Source organism: Juglans regia, chromosome 11 (genome assembly GCF_001411555.2).
Source record: "Juglans regia cultivar Chandler chromosome 11, Walnut 2.0, whole genome shotgun sequence".
Classification (NCBI taxonomy): domain Eukaryota; kingdom Viridiplantae; phylum Streptophyta; class Magnoliopsida; order Fagales; family Juglandaceae; genus Juglans; species Juglans regia.
This window is the reverse complement of record NC_049911.1, coordinates 32624821-32641208: the sequence shown is the minus strand read 5'-3', so window position 1 is coordinate 32641208 and position 16388 is coordinate 32624821. Positions and strand designations below refer to the sequence as shown.

The 16388-nt window shown below is 31.5% G+C and overlaps 2 protein-coding genes and 1 pseudogene across 3 annotated transcripts; 1 reads left to right on the top strand and 2 right to left on the bottom strand.

The window, feature by feature from the left end:
• Positions 1-709: 709 nt before the first annotated feature.
• On the top strand, positions 710-2693 carry LOC108998830 (transcription factor MYB36-like). The gene is made up of 3 exons (XM_018975539.2): positions 710-902; positions 1002-1131; positions 1343-2693. The coding sequence occupies exons 1-3, from the start codon at positions 767-769 to the stop codon at positions 2205-2207; spliced, it is 1131 nt and encodes a 376-aa protein (XP_018831084.1). The 5' UTR covers positions 710-766; the 3' UTR covers positions 2208-2693.
• Positions 2694-6507: 3814 nt separating this feature from the next.
• LOC108998900 (protein DETOXIFICATION 16-like) lies at positions 6508-9976 on the bottom strand. 2 transcript variants are annotated; one of them, XM_018975659.2, is made up of 8 exons: positions 9523-9976; positions 8229-8773; positions 7998-8084; positions 7827-7883; positions 7445-7683; positions 7009-7127; positions 6828-6914; positions 6508-6743 (listed from the first exon to the last, which is right to left on the bottom strand). In XM_018975659.2, exons 1-8 carry the CDS (start codon positions 9790-9792, stop codon positions 6690-6692), a joined length of 1458 nt encoding a protein of 485 aa, XP_018831204.1. In that variant the 5' UTR covers positions 9793-9976; the 3' UTR covers positions 6508-6689. The 2 variants fall into 2 exon arrangements, with proteins under 2 accessions (XP_018831204.1, XP_018831205.1); XM_018975660.2 differs by lacking the exon at positions 7827-7883.
• An 886-nt stretch (positions 9977-10862) lies between these two features.
• Positions 10863-11901, bottom strand: LOC108998822 (annotated as a pseudogene).
• Between the last annotated feature and the right edge of the window lie 4487 nt (positions 11902-16388).

Below are 16388 nucleotides of genomic sequence, written 5' to 3'. Positions count from 1 at the left end.
CATTTTTATAGCAAATCATTTTAAAATTATCAAAAATTTTATATGCAGTCAATTTTATGTATTTTTAATTATGTATTTTACTAATGTGATTGACCGTGTCACTTTTTTTTAATATAAAATAATTGATCTAGTCAATCACATCAATAAAATATATAAAAAATACGTAAAATTGACTATATATAACAAAATTCTTTTCCACAAATTTCAGGGACATTGGTAAAAAAGACAGCCAAAAATGTCATTAAATTAGAAAACATCTGCCAATTATGATGGCATATATATGCATTTCCTTGCATACCTTTTTCCTTGGTATCACCAATTAACGTTTAAAGGATAATAATGACGACGCACTTAATTAGAGGATGGAGGCTTCTTCGATCAAATTGATCTCTGCAGCATTGTGTTCGAATAATAAATTAATTGGATCAGAAAAAGCAGTTTAATTTTTATTTTGATGATATAAAGCAGTTTAATTTCAAATTAGTGTTATACTTTTTCCAGTTGCATGAATATTAAAGAATTTACAGATGAACGAACTAATCCAAAAAGGAAGAGAGAGAGAGAGACCTACCTCGCAAGAACCCTAAAAGAGGATAACTAGGGTTGAATAGTGAGGAAAGAGAGAAGGTGAGGTGGAAGACTTTTTGTCACCATCACATCACCCACTATTCTAAGCTATAAATCTGTCTTCCTTCTCCATTTTTTTCTCAACAATCTCAGACAGGCGCCTCAGATATTTGCTTGAAGAGAGAGGAAGAAAGAGATCATGGGTCGAGCTCCATGCTGTGACAAGGCAAACGTGAAGAAGGGACCATGGTCTCCTGAAGAGGATGCCACGCTCAAAGCCTATATTGAACAGAATGGGACCGGGGGAAACTGGATTGCTCTTCCTCAGAAGATTGGTTCATCCTCGAATCTTGTCTTAATTTCATTTATCTTTGGATAGGAGCGTGCAATTCTGAATGACCAAGTTTGATCATTTGGTTGGTTTGAATTCACAGGGCTAAAGAGATGTGGAAAGAGTTGCAGACTTAGATGGCTAAATTATTTGAGGCCCAACATCAAGCACGGTGGGTTCTCTGAAGAAGAAGACAACATCATCTGCAGCCTCTATATAAGTATTGGGAGCAGGTCTCTCTCTCTCTCTCTCTTTCACACACACGCACACAGTTCTATGAATTTTTCCCCATGAACTGCTTGTCCTTTTTCTTTGTCCATGATGCTTTGGCCTGGCATAACTCCTTCCATGTTATAGATCCAGATCTCCTTCTGTAGGGCTTCTTATTAGTTGTTACTTCTTTTTTAATTTCTTACTCCGACCTTGTTTTGCATCTACCTTTAGGTGGTCCATTATTGCAGCTCAACTGCCTGGAAGGACAGATAATGACATCAAGAACTACTGGAACACTAGGCTGAAGAAGAAGTTGCTCGGAAGGCGCAAAGAGTCCAACATGAATCGGTTTTCATCCATTGGTGCAAAAGATGCCAATGACCTAGAAGATAACTCCTATTCACCAGCCTTAAGCAGCTCGGCCCTTGAAAGACTACAACTTCATATGGAACTTCAAAGCCTTCAAAAACCTCTCTACCACAACAACACTGAATTGTGGCCAAAGTTGCATCCCCTGCAAGAAAAGATGATCCAAAGCCTGCAATCTCTGAATGAAAGTCCTACCCATCTGTGGCAACATGCCTTTCCTAGTCCTCTGCAGCCTGGGCAAGGACAAAAAGTTGACTTCTATGAACCACCCACTGCAGCTATAATTCAAGAGGATTTTGCAAGAAACAGCAATACAAGGCCGGTAAGTCATGAGCTGGAGAATTCTTTACATGTTATCCCATCCTCACATAACTCGATGGCCTTCGTCACTGGGAATAATATTCCAACGGATTCCAGAACTCTTGTTCCTAAAGCAGATGGTATAGAACATGAGTCTATTGCGGGAATTGAAGTTTCAGCCTTCCAAGCTGAACTCGATGACTTTCTTAGCAACAGAACTGGGGGTTTCGTATCACATGATCAAGATCATCAGATGGTTGAACTTGATTGTTTCAAAGAAATGAATAGTTCAAAGGACAGCATGATTTGGTGGTCTAACATCGACTTCGACACAAACTCAGCAACCTCAAACTCTTGGGACTCCAGCACTTCTGTTCTTCAGTCTGAGAAGATATTTCAAGATTACGAATTGGGTTACAATCTCTAGTTCGAAGCATATATAGAGAGTGGGCTATATATCGTAAGTTGTGATTCTCATAAAACGGGGAAGACGGAGAGAATTATGAATATGAGAACGCGTATGCCTTGTCATTAAATTATGTGATTTGTGAATATATAATTTCGTGACTACGTCAATGTCCCCAGTGCTTACAAATTCTGGAGTTTGCTGTGAAAATTTGGTGCCATCCTGCAGAGGAATATTCAACTTACAGCTCCATTAGCTGATCTGCAGAAATCCCGATGATCAAAATTAAGATTCATATATATAGAGAAAGAGTCTAGAGAGAGAGAGATAATAGTTACAGATTTTCTTATCATGTACTGACGTTCCTATATATATATGTCCGAAATCATGACTAAATGTAGACATTTGTTTGAAGAGAAATCGGTTGTATTGTACAATGAAATTTCTTGTCATCAAGGGCGCGCGGTTTTGTTATATATAATTTATGGTATAAAATATAAAAAATGTGTGGTAGATTGTGTGTTATAAGTGTAATTTATCAACAGAAAGTAGATGGAAAGAAAAATTGGCAAGGAAAAAAAAAGCAAGCTAGAGATCAGCGATCCTCTAAACTCATATAATATATATGTATCCAGCTGATATGATATATACATACTAGATATTATATGGGTCATATCTTAGCACACATCATTCATGAGTTTGAAGATGTAGAAGCACCAAGCTAGATAGATGTTCCCGCTTGAGGGTGCATGCATGTGTAGTAGCAGGCCGTCCAGTACTTCTTGATCAAACTGATGATCTTACACGTTTTATGGCTGATCAATGACCAAACGCATATACAAAACCCCGTTCGGAATTAAGTTTGCTTTTGATATTATTGTATCATGTCTCCCATAGAGGAATTGATATATACTAGGTTAAAGCAACGTGTACACGTTTGCATAGTTAGATCAAATAGTTATTTTACAAAAATAATATATTTTTTTACAAAATTTATAAAAATAGTTGATGGCATATATAGTTTAGAAAACATTACTTCAACTTTTATACAAATAATATAATTAATAGAATATTACAAAAGAACTTTAACAAACAAATTAACTACTACAATCAGTACTTTAACAAGATGATTGAGTTTGCATCATCGAGATGATGGCATTTAATGGGTGTTTTGGGCCAAATGAGATTTATTTCCCATTTTTCCTATATATTTTGGTTTTGTATTATATTTTGCTGGATAACTGTATAATCTCGTTGGCGATATTTCACTGTTGTGGTTATGTTTATAAAATTCTGGTACTTATAATTATTAATTAAGTTGTGAAATTTATTTTCTTATTTTAATATACTTTTTTTTATTGGACCATTCTTTTTCAGACTGGGCTTATTTTAGTGTGTTTTATTCTCTTTTGGGCCCAGCTCATTCGAATTTGAAGCCAAGCGCGTAGCTTGCAGCCCAATCCTCCCTTTCTCTCTAAACGACGCCGTCTTGTCCATAGCCCTTAGGGCTTTATTTCTCAAAACTCTATAAACATCTTAACTCAAACTATTTTATTACTATTCTCAAATCAATTTACTACTATTTATAGATCATCTCATCTCACTATCCAAACCAGGTCTAACTACTCCACATTAAAAATGAAAATTCGCACTATGAAAATATTGCCAAAAAAGAAAAAAAATTAATTATTAAATAATATCAGGTTTTAAGTCACTACCCGAATAATATAAGATATATTGTGCTGATGAGGTCAAAAAATAATATAAATTTCGGATTTGAAAGAAAAGACCTTAATTTAAGGCTCGAAACAAAGATCACGACATACTTGCCAAAAAAGACATTAATTTTTAAATTAGTCGGATGTAGAATTACAAGGCACATACACGTAGTTCTACAAGTACTTCTGAATATTATCAAAATATTAATTTTAGACCATCATCTAAGAATCTGACAACTCAACATCTTTAAATTGACAATTTCTTCTTGAAAATACAGGTTGGTCCATTTTGCAGCTCGTAACTTTTAACAACAAATATCAAGATTTTGAATACCGTGCCAAACCAGCCAGTATTTATTGTGCTGGAATAGTAACGAGTATGAGAAAGATACGTGTTTTATACCGGATTAGATATCAATCATTTTGGTGCGTTTTGGTTAATACTAGCTAATTTTTTATGTACCGGTCGAAATTTTGTATTTTTAATGTAATTTCATAATTTTCATTCTATTTATCACATCTTAAGACTATTTTCTTTACTTTTTTTAATTCTCTTTTCTTGAGAATTAAAAATTAAACCCTACTCCTATTTTCATGATGAAAATAAGTGATTTTTTTTTAATAATTAGATTGAGAACTTAGAAGTATTATTGAGTTTTATAAATATGTGTTTTAATTTTTCAATACTTGTATTGATATTATCTTAAAATATAATTTATACATATATAATTAATTTATCCATATATAAGCTATATCAAAATAGTATTGATACCAAAATATTTTATTGCAGTGCCTTAACCAAAACAATCTTCAAAATGGTATTAAAAAGTTTAAAAAGATATAAATATATATTAAAGTGTTTAAAAATTTTAATTAATATTATTTCATTCTAAATATCCAAACAAATACATTCTGCATCTTTGAATTATCACTGATTTTGTACTTTAAGTCTTAAAGTATTAAAATAAATATAATAAATACTATTTTAAACAACAAAAAATTCATCATATACATCTTTCATGAAAATATTACTAAGGATATTTTGCTCTATTTTTTTTATCTTCTTATAAGCCTTAACAATCAAAATTAGACCACAATACGAAATATTTTTTATAATTTCAAAATTGCAGTATAGCTATTTTTGAAAGAGTAATGATACACCTATAATTATTTTATAACTAATTTATAACTTATTTTAAATCAACTGTAACATTTATCAAAAAATAATTTCAATTTTACTTAACTAAAACTCATTTTAGAACTTTGCTACTTATCATCATCACACAGCATACACTACACTTATTTTTATTTTATTTTATTTTTTAATTTGTTTTTAATTTTATTTTTCTTAAACTTATTGAATTATTCAACTCATCATCTATATATAACATATTTTGTAAGAGAACAAAATTAAAAATTAAAAAATTATATGTTATGTATAATGTGAAGATGATGAGTAATTTTTTTTTTTTTTGAAATAGAATTGTAAATTAGTTGTAGAGTAATAATAATTTTTTTTTTTTAATAAAGTTATATTTTTTTTTATTTTTTATTCTTTCTCTGCAAGGCCATTATGCACACGCACGCACGAAAAGTTGGAGAGAGAGAGAGAGGTACAAAAGGCGGTCATTATCTAGATTGTTGCTAGCGTTAGGGACAAGGAGACATCTACCAGGGGTCAGAAGTTAACGAGAAAAACAGGTTACCGTTAACATTAATGAAAAAAAAAACGTTAAAACAAGAATTTCGTCACTTTATATATATAAAGATATATATATGTGTAAATTGCTTGAAGCTTTCTTGTAAATCACCGAAAAAGATAACTTTTTAACAGCAATTTTAACTTTCGTTGGGATAGATCAAAAGTGGAGAAATAATATAGACGAATATGCAGTGAGGTGTAAATCACTGAGAAAAGTCAATGGCGGCAATTTATAAGACTTTTTTCAACAAAAATAATATCTGGAAAAAGTCACTTCCCTTGTAGTGACACCACTTATTATAAAACCCACTACACCATTTAAAAAAGGCAAAGTTAATATGGTAATGTAGAAAGCCTGAGCATCAAGACTTCCACATGATCAACGGTGTGTAGAGTGAATAAAAAATAAGACTTATAAATAGAATTTCTCATTCCAATATGATCTTAATCTCATTCCTCATTCCTCACACATTATATATTATATGCTTATAACGTAAATATGTTATAATATTCACATCAAAGTTGTATAATTCACACGATCAGTACTAGTACTCGCTCTTGACAAATTAAATTCCAGATGGAGCTAGCGGTGCAGAAGGTTCAAAACAGTAGTACTACTCGTATACTTTAATTTTAAATTCACAGATAAATCTTGGTTACCAGTTATATGTATAAAATTCTCTCTAAACAACTATAATTAATTAAAGAAGCGTCTTTTTAAAGTAAAATACAAGGGGCCCCTAATATTTTCGAAACGAAGAAATTTTGAAAATATTACTGATCCCGGATCGATTAACGAAGAATTTTTGTTAGAATTCTATTTTTTTTTTTCAAGATTCTGTATTTGCATTTTTGTTTGTCCCCGAAATAAATGTGAAATTAGTTCTTATGAATGAGAAAATTTTGGAAATTCACCCTTTCCGAACACGTTTAATTAGTTTCAATCAGAAGCTGCTCTGCCTCCACAACCACGTACGGCTGCCACAATATTGCAGAACCAAATATTACCAAACGTGCTACAAACAGCTAGCTAATGAGAAATAAACAAGCAAATAACTTGTTCCTGATCTAGCTTCGTGCCTTTCAAGACTCTGACGCGGTCATTGCATTATGTACTCTATCATCAGCTTTCTTCACCTACAAAATGAAAGAAAAAGGAAGCATCAGATGAAATTGACTGAGGTATGATATCTATGACAGTTTATGTTCAGAGTACTTTACTTCTTTCTCCCAATCAGTGCATAGAGTTATTATCGCCAAGGACAATGCTTGCACAAACAATGCCACTATAATTCCCGCCCACAGTCCCTGTAGATCAGATACAAAATAAGTGCTTTATTCAACCCAAGGATGTGAATACATAAAGCTAGCTAGCAATGGAAAAGCTAGGCAACTCCTTTACCTTTCCACCAAAATGGAAGACAAAAGCTAATATGATAGAAGTGGGAATGCCCACAACATAATAAGCTCCTAGATTAACAACAGCCCCTATTTTCTGCCATCCACACCCTGCTGCAGTGCCTGAAATTTTCAATCAAATTATAACCAGAATTAATATTGTTTTTCTAAAAATGATGACCCAAAGTATCAGCTTACCTGCATTACAAGAAATAAGATTTAGATGTGAGCAAGAGAATGTGCGCTTAGAAAAATTATACTTTCCATGGATTTCTTCTATATGTTATACACTGCATATCAGCTAGGACTCCACAGTAGTGGTGCTTATCTACTTTCTCTATCATTGGAAATTGGTGGTCCTTCGTTTATTAAGCGTACAGAAGATTAATTTAATTGTTTTCAGTGAATAGAAAAGGCAGAACATAAAGTTTGCCACAGACCTGAAAACACAGATTGAAGACCATCAAAAAAGTGGGAGACTGCAATCAAGATCAACATTTCTGCCACATATCTTACTACTTCTTCTTCCTTGCTGTAACAGTAGCCCCAAACATTACGTCCCACTATCATGATAGTGGCTGCCAGGATGCCCTCTGTAGCAACCATTGCTACAGCAACACGTACTGCTAGGCGAGCTGCTTGCGGTCTCCCAGCACCCAGCTCATTTGAGACTCTTGTGCTAAAATAACAGAGAAGAAAAAGAATTGTTTTTTTTTTATAAGTAAAAAACAAAGAATTGTTTTTGAGAAGAAAAAGAATTGTTGGTAAACAAAGAGTCGCAAACTAGAGGATATGCAGCTGCCCAATTTAGCTCAGAATCACCTTGCTGCACCATTGAGCCCGAGGGGTATCATATAAACCAACGAACATGTGTTAAGGCTGGGAATACACCACAAATCATTAGGGGGCAAATTGTTTCTGTTACGCGTTTTTTATGGCATGCACACCAACATGTGCTCTTGGTATGTTCTTAGTATAGGTTACAGTACAAACCTGATTGCCAGCACTGATGTTTCAAGCTTTGGGTTAGGTAGAAGACCAGATAAAAGAACCATCATTTCAAATGACCAGATTTCGAAGCTGTTCCACAAAATGAACGTGGGAAATTAGCATTATAAATAACTTTTGTTCCTTTTATTTTTGGCTGCTTGTTTATCCTTTTTCTATCAAATTTGCAAACAAAGAAAAATAGAAGGTTCAAAAGAGTTGGAACCAGAAACTTACCTGATCATTACAGCCGAGGGAATGGACAGTTTTAGAAACTCAAGAATCCCACGAAATGCTTCTTTTGAAAATCCATTCCATGTCTTCTTACAGGAGGGAGATATTCGAACATAAATTATCAATGACAATGCATTGATCCAATAAGATATGGCATTTGCCAGAGCCGCGCCCTTATTTCCAAGGCCGGACTTAAATACCAGAATCCAACAAATGAGTATATGAGATAATGTTGTAACTCCAGTGCTAACCACCATGGGAGCTACCATACTTTGGGTTTTTAAGAATCTAACATGACACTGAAGGATCGCAAAAGCAAAAATGCAAGGTATCATGAACCGAGCATAAAGACCGGCTTCAGCTGAGATTTCTGGATCTTGTCCCAAGAATACAAGGATGTGGCCGGCATTGGCCCATATAAGGGCAAGGGGAATGCAGACCAGTAGAAGAACAAGCATAGCCCTCTGCATGTGTATACCAAGCATGTGATACTGTTTTGCACCGTAGGACTGACCACAGAATGTGTCTAATGCACTTGACATTCCAATCTATCCAACCAAAGAGAGAGACTAAACTAAGATCATCGATCGTATTAAGAAATGTTTGCAGCCAGTTAAAACAAAGATCGAGCAACTGTTAAATTAGAGAGGAGAAGAGAAGAATCTGAAGTAAGGGAATTGTGTTCATTCCCACTAAAGAATTTGAAGGAATCCAGGATCTTCGATGTTAGATCTACAAGATAGCCTCAACCTCCAGCATCATTCAGATGAAATTGGATATGTCCCAATAACATTAATCAGCTCCCATGTAATTAATTATAGGCAGGATTATACATACATCACAAGCCTTTGGCAGCCAAAGCAGAGTATGCATGTTTCCGGCTTGGAGAAATCAATTCCCCGACCAATTCCTTTCCATTATACTAATAAATGAGAAAGAAAATACACGTTCAACTCTCTAATTCTAATGTTTTATACTTTTTTTTACGCCCTAAAAGATTAAGACCGATATATTACGTCCTCTATTTTACAAAAAAAATAACAATTTGCACCGTTCATTATGATTCAACTGAAAATATCTCATGCTAAGAATACAAATTTTGATATCTAATGGTAATGAAGGAGGCTTACGGTGGAATGACAAAGTCCAAAGTACAAATAAATAAAAGGAGAGGCATCGTCATCTTCAAGAAAAATAAATAAATATAATAAAATTAATAACCTTTCTATTATGCTAAAGCAGATAAAGCCATAAGCTAAGCAACGAAAAAGAAGATAAGAAGAGTAGACTTTCATACCAACAAGCTGAAACCAGTTACTGATGCAAAAGAACTGGCCATGGAAGCACCAGCAAGAGCTAGCTCTCCAAGATGACCCACAAACATGATTGAGATCACCTGCAAACCGTTCACCAGGAGATTAACCAGCACAAGTGGCCCTGCTAACCACAGCTGCTTCTTCACCTCTGCTATAATATCCTCTTTGTTGAATCCCTTTCTAGATTCTAATGCCTTTCCTTGTGCTATTGGAATCAATGGTGACTCAAGACTTGACCTTTTTTCTTCCATTTCCGTATGCTATTTTTCCCTATCGCAGAGAGCTGGCGCAACGAAAAGGGCCTCGAGCTAACGAAGAAAGTAAGTATCGTAAATGATTTGGCTTAGTAGCGCTTGCGATAAAGGTTCGTAAACGTGGAGTTTGGAGTGTGGCAGAGGTGTAGCAAAATTCCGTTCATAAATAAATATAGCCTCCGACTCTTTATCACTCTTCTGTCCTCTCTGTCTCAATTTTTATTATATACTATATTTCTTGAGCAGCGCTAGCACGAGACCTATTTCGATAAGAACAATAAGTGTTTTTTTATTTTTTTATTATTTTTTTATATTCTAAAATATTTTTTTAAAAAAAAATTATAACATCATTAAAAAATATTTCTTTAATCATTAAATAATAATAAAAAAATTATCAAGACTCAATCGGTACCAAATGTGGTGACTCTAGCATTTTTTTTTCTAACATTTGTTGATACTTTATTGAAAATCAGTCGCTTTTGACGGATGAAAATACTCAATCGGTACCAAATGTAGGCTTGTAGCCTGATTGGAGGAAGGATTGGCGTAGTATTAATAATAATTCTATTGGAATACTTTAACACTATATATTATCTACTTCACGTCATTTTATTTAAAATATCATTTGAATCTTATAAATTAAATTATATTATATAAATAATACGTGATATTAAAGTTTTCAAATAATACTAATACTAAATCTTGATTTCATATTGAAATATGAGATAAAACACTTTTTATATTTAAATTAGACAAGGCTTGATTTAGATTGAGATGAGTTCTTAATTTATATCATCTCATCATTATAATTTTTATAAATTTTTATATAAAATATAATAAATAATTAAATATTTTAAAATTTTAAAATTTTAATATTAAAAATTAATATTCTAAACACCGACACTTTACTCTTTAGCCACAAACAAAACAACATAAAACTAGACAACGCAATAAGCGCCACCGTGACACCTAATCATGACATCATTCTTATCATCAAAAGACGAATAATTCAATCCACCGAACAATTACTCTCCATGCTTTTCCAACGACTCCTCTTTGATCTTACGTGTCCTCAATTTATTAAGCAAGGTGGCTGGAATTGGATGAAGATGAACTCGTATCAGATCACGAGTAAATAAGTGTCCTTTTACTAATTAGTTACTAACTCAATCGAAGTCTTGAGATTTGCATTAGTCACCGTTGATTCCAACAGCTTTCAAGGCAGTCTCTTTGAAGGCTTGAGCTTTTTCTCTCATTTTCTTGCCGTGTTCATTCAACAAAGTTAGTTCCAGGGCTTTTACTGCTCCATCTTTAGTGAAAACGGTACCCTCAATCCCCAGGCCAATGCCCCAAACTGACTCTACCACCTTCGTGTTCAGCATCTGGTCACCGAAAAATGGTCTACAAATCATTGGCACGTTGCCCACAATACTTTCCAAAACTGAGTTCCATCCGCAGTGAGTCACGAACACTCCTACCGAACGATGTCCCAAGACATCCATTTGGGGAGCCCATGGAACAACTTTTCTTCTCGAACTAGTCCTTTCTATAAATCCCTTCGGCAATTCTTCGTCTACGTTGCCTCGAAATTACCAAAGAAATGGAAACCCACTTGTCTCTAGTGCTTCTGCCAAAGCCGCCAGCTCATGAGGCGGGGGCGTTATTACGCTTCCGAAGCCAATGTATGCCACTGGTGCGGTTTTGTGCTTGTCCAACCAATGTAGGCAGCCATGCTCATCAGAACTGAGCGGTGGCGCCCATGTTAGGGTGAAGGGACCAACATTGAGAAATTTCTGGAGTCTTTACTTGAGATCATTTACGGCTATTGGGTCTAGCTCTTCAAAGGAATTGATGACGACCGCAGTTGCTTGCCCAAGCATTAGTCCCATACTGTGTAACATTTTTTAAAAGGGTGACTCTAGATTACCTAACAGTACTCCTTCGGGCTACTATCGTTGAGCATGATGGCTGGATAAAAGTAAATACCTTAGATTTTAATTTCTTGGATATACCAGTACTTGTTAGTGACTGTAAAGTCAAATTCGAAGTTCTTCTTGGACATTGGTTTCTCGGCATAAATTTGTAAGCCCTGAGTTTTTTTTTTTTTTGTTAGAAACCTTCCCTTTTAATATATTACTGTCTGTTTGTAATGTAAATGGTGGAGGAGAAAGTAAACAAAACGCTGGAAGCCACGAGAAAATGCATGCATAGTCGGTGTTTGATAAAAGTCCTCAAATGGAGTTAAAAAAAAAATCCGATTATTTTTACCCGGATTTCAATTAATGAGTGATTGACTAAAAGAAAGAAAAATTAAATTTTAGTCAAATTTGTAACTTTTTTATCTATTTGTAAAAATTTTGTGAATTAAAAAGGTGTCTTATTAATGAGATAAAAATGTAGAAAACATTTAATTGGGCAATGCACGTAACATCTTTTATCAGTGTGTATATATATATATATATATATATATATATATATATATATATATCTATATATACCTCTTGAAATATAAAAAATTTTATGTATCGATTATTATTTATTTTTACATCTCATATTTATAGTTTTTTTTTTATAAAATATAAAAGTATTTTTTATAAGATGTAAAGTGTAAGATAATAAATAATAATTAATTTTTTTTAAAAATATATTTTATCAAGCTATTATGGTGCAAATAGGAAAAAAAAATGTCAGACATGACCCGAACAGAGGTGGTAGGCATCAATGTAGGCTTATGTAATAGCACTATCTTTAGTTTTTCTATATATATATATATATATATATATATATGTAAAATCATATATTTTAGAAATTAATTTTATATATTAAAAAAAATTCTCATATTATATTATTTATCTTTAAACTAAACAATAATAAAATGTTATTATTATTTTTTATTTTTTTCTATAATTATTTTTTCTTGATATGTTTCAAATAAGCAATTATCAATCCCGTCCAGTCCCCTTTAATTTCTTTATTTGTGTTATTGTTGAGAGAGATCAAAGGGTATAAGAGAGAAAAAATAATAAAATAATATTTTGAGAGTGAAACTATTAGAGCATCCCCAATGGGTTTTGTAAAATCTATTTTTATGTAAAATTTGAAGAAAAGTAGCTTAAAAATACCTCCAATAGATCATTTATTTTCAAATCTATTTTACATTTTGCTACAGTGTTCAGCTACATTTAGCATGAACTATCTTATTATTATTTATAAAATTCGTATATCATCTCACTCTTCAAACCAGTTTAATCGTAAAAAATATATCATCAATATCATTATATAGCACGATTTGATTTGAAATATTTAAATTTATAAATTTGTTTACAAATTAAATATTGCCACATCATCATCGTATAGTGTATAATCTACACCATAATTTTTCATCTTGCAACTGAGAAGATTCTTTTGTGAATAGTAATAATATAATTTATGAATAGTAATGAAGTAGTTTGAGTATAAAAATTAGAGATAAAAAGTTAAATAAAAATATTATAAAATTAAAATATTGTTAGAATATAGTTTTTTAACATTATTTTTATTTAAAATTTTGAAAAAATTGAATTGTTTTAATTTTTTGGTTAAAAGTTTGGGAATATTGTAATAATTAGTTTGTAAAAGTTGTAATGATTAGTTTGAAAGTATTTGTATTTGAGTGATTGTTTGAGAATGAGATAAAAAATGATATGAGATGCGATGAAAATTTTGAGATGGAAATTTTTTACAAACAAGCCATAGAAATAATCTCATCCCAAAATTCTCAATCTCATCTCATTTTATCCTATCTATTTCTCAAACATAATTTAAATATAAAATTTTCAAATTAATCATTACAACTTTATCAAAATTTCAAACAAAAAATAAGAAATAATTAAACTTTTTCAAATCTTCAAACAAAAATAAAATTATAACACTATATTATAATAATATTTTAATTTTATAAAATTTTGTATTCAATTTTTTTTTCTCATTTTCCAAAACTTAAAAAATGTTCAACTCAAACTATCTCATTACTATTTATAAATTATTATTTATAAAATTTTTTATCTAATCTCACTCACCAAACAAATCCTTATCTTTTAGCCAGCTATTGACCTTGAATATTGGGCTTATTTACAAAATTTACATCGGATCAAGCTCGATCATAATTGATTCAGTTGATTTTATTTCAATTCCAGCTTTAATTCTTCCTCTCCCAGAATATATCATAATCCATTTTAATGAACCTGAACAAGAACCATAGTGATTTAATATTTTCTGTTATTCTCGGATAGTTTTTTTTCTACATTTTTTTTAAGGTGAAGTCTATTTTTTATAAAAATTTATATGAAATTTATCTATTTAAATAAATTTCTCTAGTTGAAGGCAATTTATTAATGCATTATGGCTGGACATCTCTCGGGAGTTGCAATTTGAAGGAGTTGTGTATATGAAAATCAGTAAAAAGTGTTTTAAATAGTAGTGAGATGAGTTATGAATAATAATAAAATTTTTGAATTAAAATTACTAAATGGTAATAAATAATAGTGAGATGAATTGAGATTGACTATAAATATAAACGAGGATGATGAATTTAGACAATCAAAAATTATGAAAAAGTCCGTAAAACAACCACATTTAAAACTACCTGCTCGCTATATAGTTTAATCTATAATTTCTAAAAGATACCAAATCATCGTGGCCACACATCCAATACATATAAATACGGATATAACAAATCATTGTCTTTCATTCACTTCAGCAAAAATTTTCAATTTATCTCATTTAATTATTATATATATTTTTTAATTTTTATATAAAATAAAATAAATAATTCAATTTTTTTAAATTTTAATTTAAAATAAAAATAATATTAAAAAAAATATTCAAATAATATTTTATTTAACCTTCATTTCAATTAATCTTATTTCGTATCTTTTACAAAAACAAACGAGGCATAACTATTAATAGCCCATGCAGTCACCGCATGATCAGTTGGAATCCACGTAGAGCGACCACCCCAGAATGAGCAATGCTAGGTACAGTCCCCACTTGGAGACTGCATGTGCAGGCCTAGGCTATTTTAACTTTAAAATTTTGTAAAGTTACAAAATTATCCCTCCTAAAATAATGTTTTCTCTCATTTAAGCATGTGCCTGCACATGCAGTCCCCACTTCAGGACTGCAAATAGAATTTCTCCCCCAGAATACATGATAAAACTCGATCGCCATCCAAGAAAGAATGTACGTTGTAACTTGCAATCCGCTTTTCTCCGGCTAGCCAACCATTATCTAGCTCCCACATCAGGGGTAGCTCCGCCCCGGCCACTTCATGTATGTCCCAGCCATGTTGTGTGCAAATAAGAAGTATAGTGACCCAGTAGCGCAATCCCAACATATATAGAGAGTATTTCAAGTACTATCAACATTATTATTTATTATTTTATTATTATATTTTATCGATTTATTATTATTATTTAATACTTTTTATTATTATTTAATATTTTATTTTTATTTTTTTACTATTATTTATAAATATTCTCAATATTTTTTAAATATTCTCACCAGACATATCCTAATCAATTAGCCAACGTCTTCTCGTGGCTAATGTTGCTTCCGTGAGCTCTTTGTTGTTTGCATTATGGGACATTAGAGCCCACCATCGTGCATTCTAGAACTCAATATGTGGTCTGAGAGATCCATAGACTTGCGTTCCACGGTGGGATTTTTTGATCCCACAATCCGCATAAAACTATTATATACACATAAATCAAATTATCAAAGCCTTGATGGTATTTTAATTGTTCGGATATACTTACAACTCTTTTATAATTATTTTATTATAATCATATAGAATTATAAATAAAAGAGTTATAAGTTAATATTTTCCTATTTTATCATATCAAAATCATTAAATTGTGTGTCTTGAAAAGTAAGCATGAGAAAATGGTAAAAAATACAATAGCAATCTGATCATTAAAAAAACTAAATACCAATTTAAGGGATTAATATCTCATATAAATTTATATATTATAAGGTGATCTACTTATAGGTCTATTTTTCTATCTCTTGAACCCTCAAATTTAGCAATAACTTGAGAGATAAGATTTTTAATACATTTGAATAAATGGATAGAATGGGAGATTTAGGCCCTATTTGGATATAGAAATAATTTCATCTCATCTTATCATTATAATTTTTTTAAATTTTCACACAAAATATAATAAATAATTTAAAATTTTTTTAAATTTTTAAATAATAATAATATTAAAAAATAATATTTTATTTAACTAATCTAAAATCATCTGATCTCATCTTACTATCCAAACGAATCCTTAGATTTAAGCATTTAAAAGTCAAGTATCTTGTGTTGAACATAAACTAAATATTATTAGTAAAAATATATATATTATTATATTTGGATTAGATAAAGCCGAAGCACGGAAAATTTTAATTTTCGAATTATATTTATTGAAAAGAGATTTAAAATCATTCCAATTATTTTAAAATTCATTCATACAAAAAGTTCTGAAATTACTGCTACACCCGCTGAAGCTATCTACCGAGTTTGTTTATTGAGAAGGCTATTTTTTTTTTAAAGTTTTTTTAAATTTTTA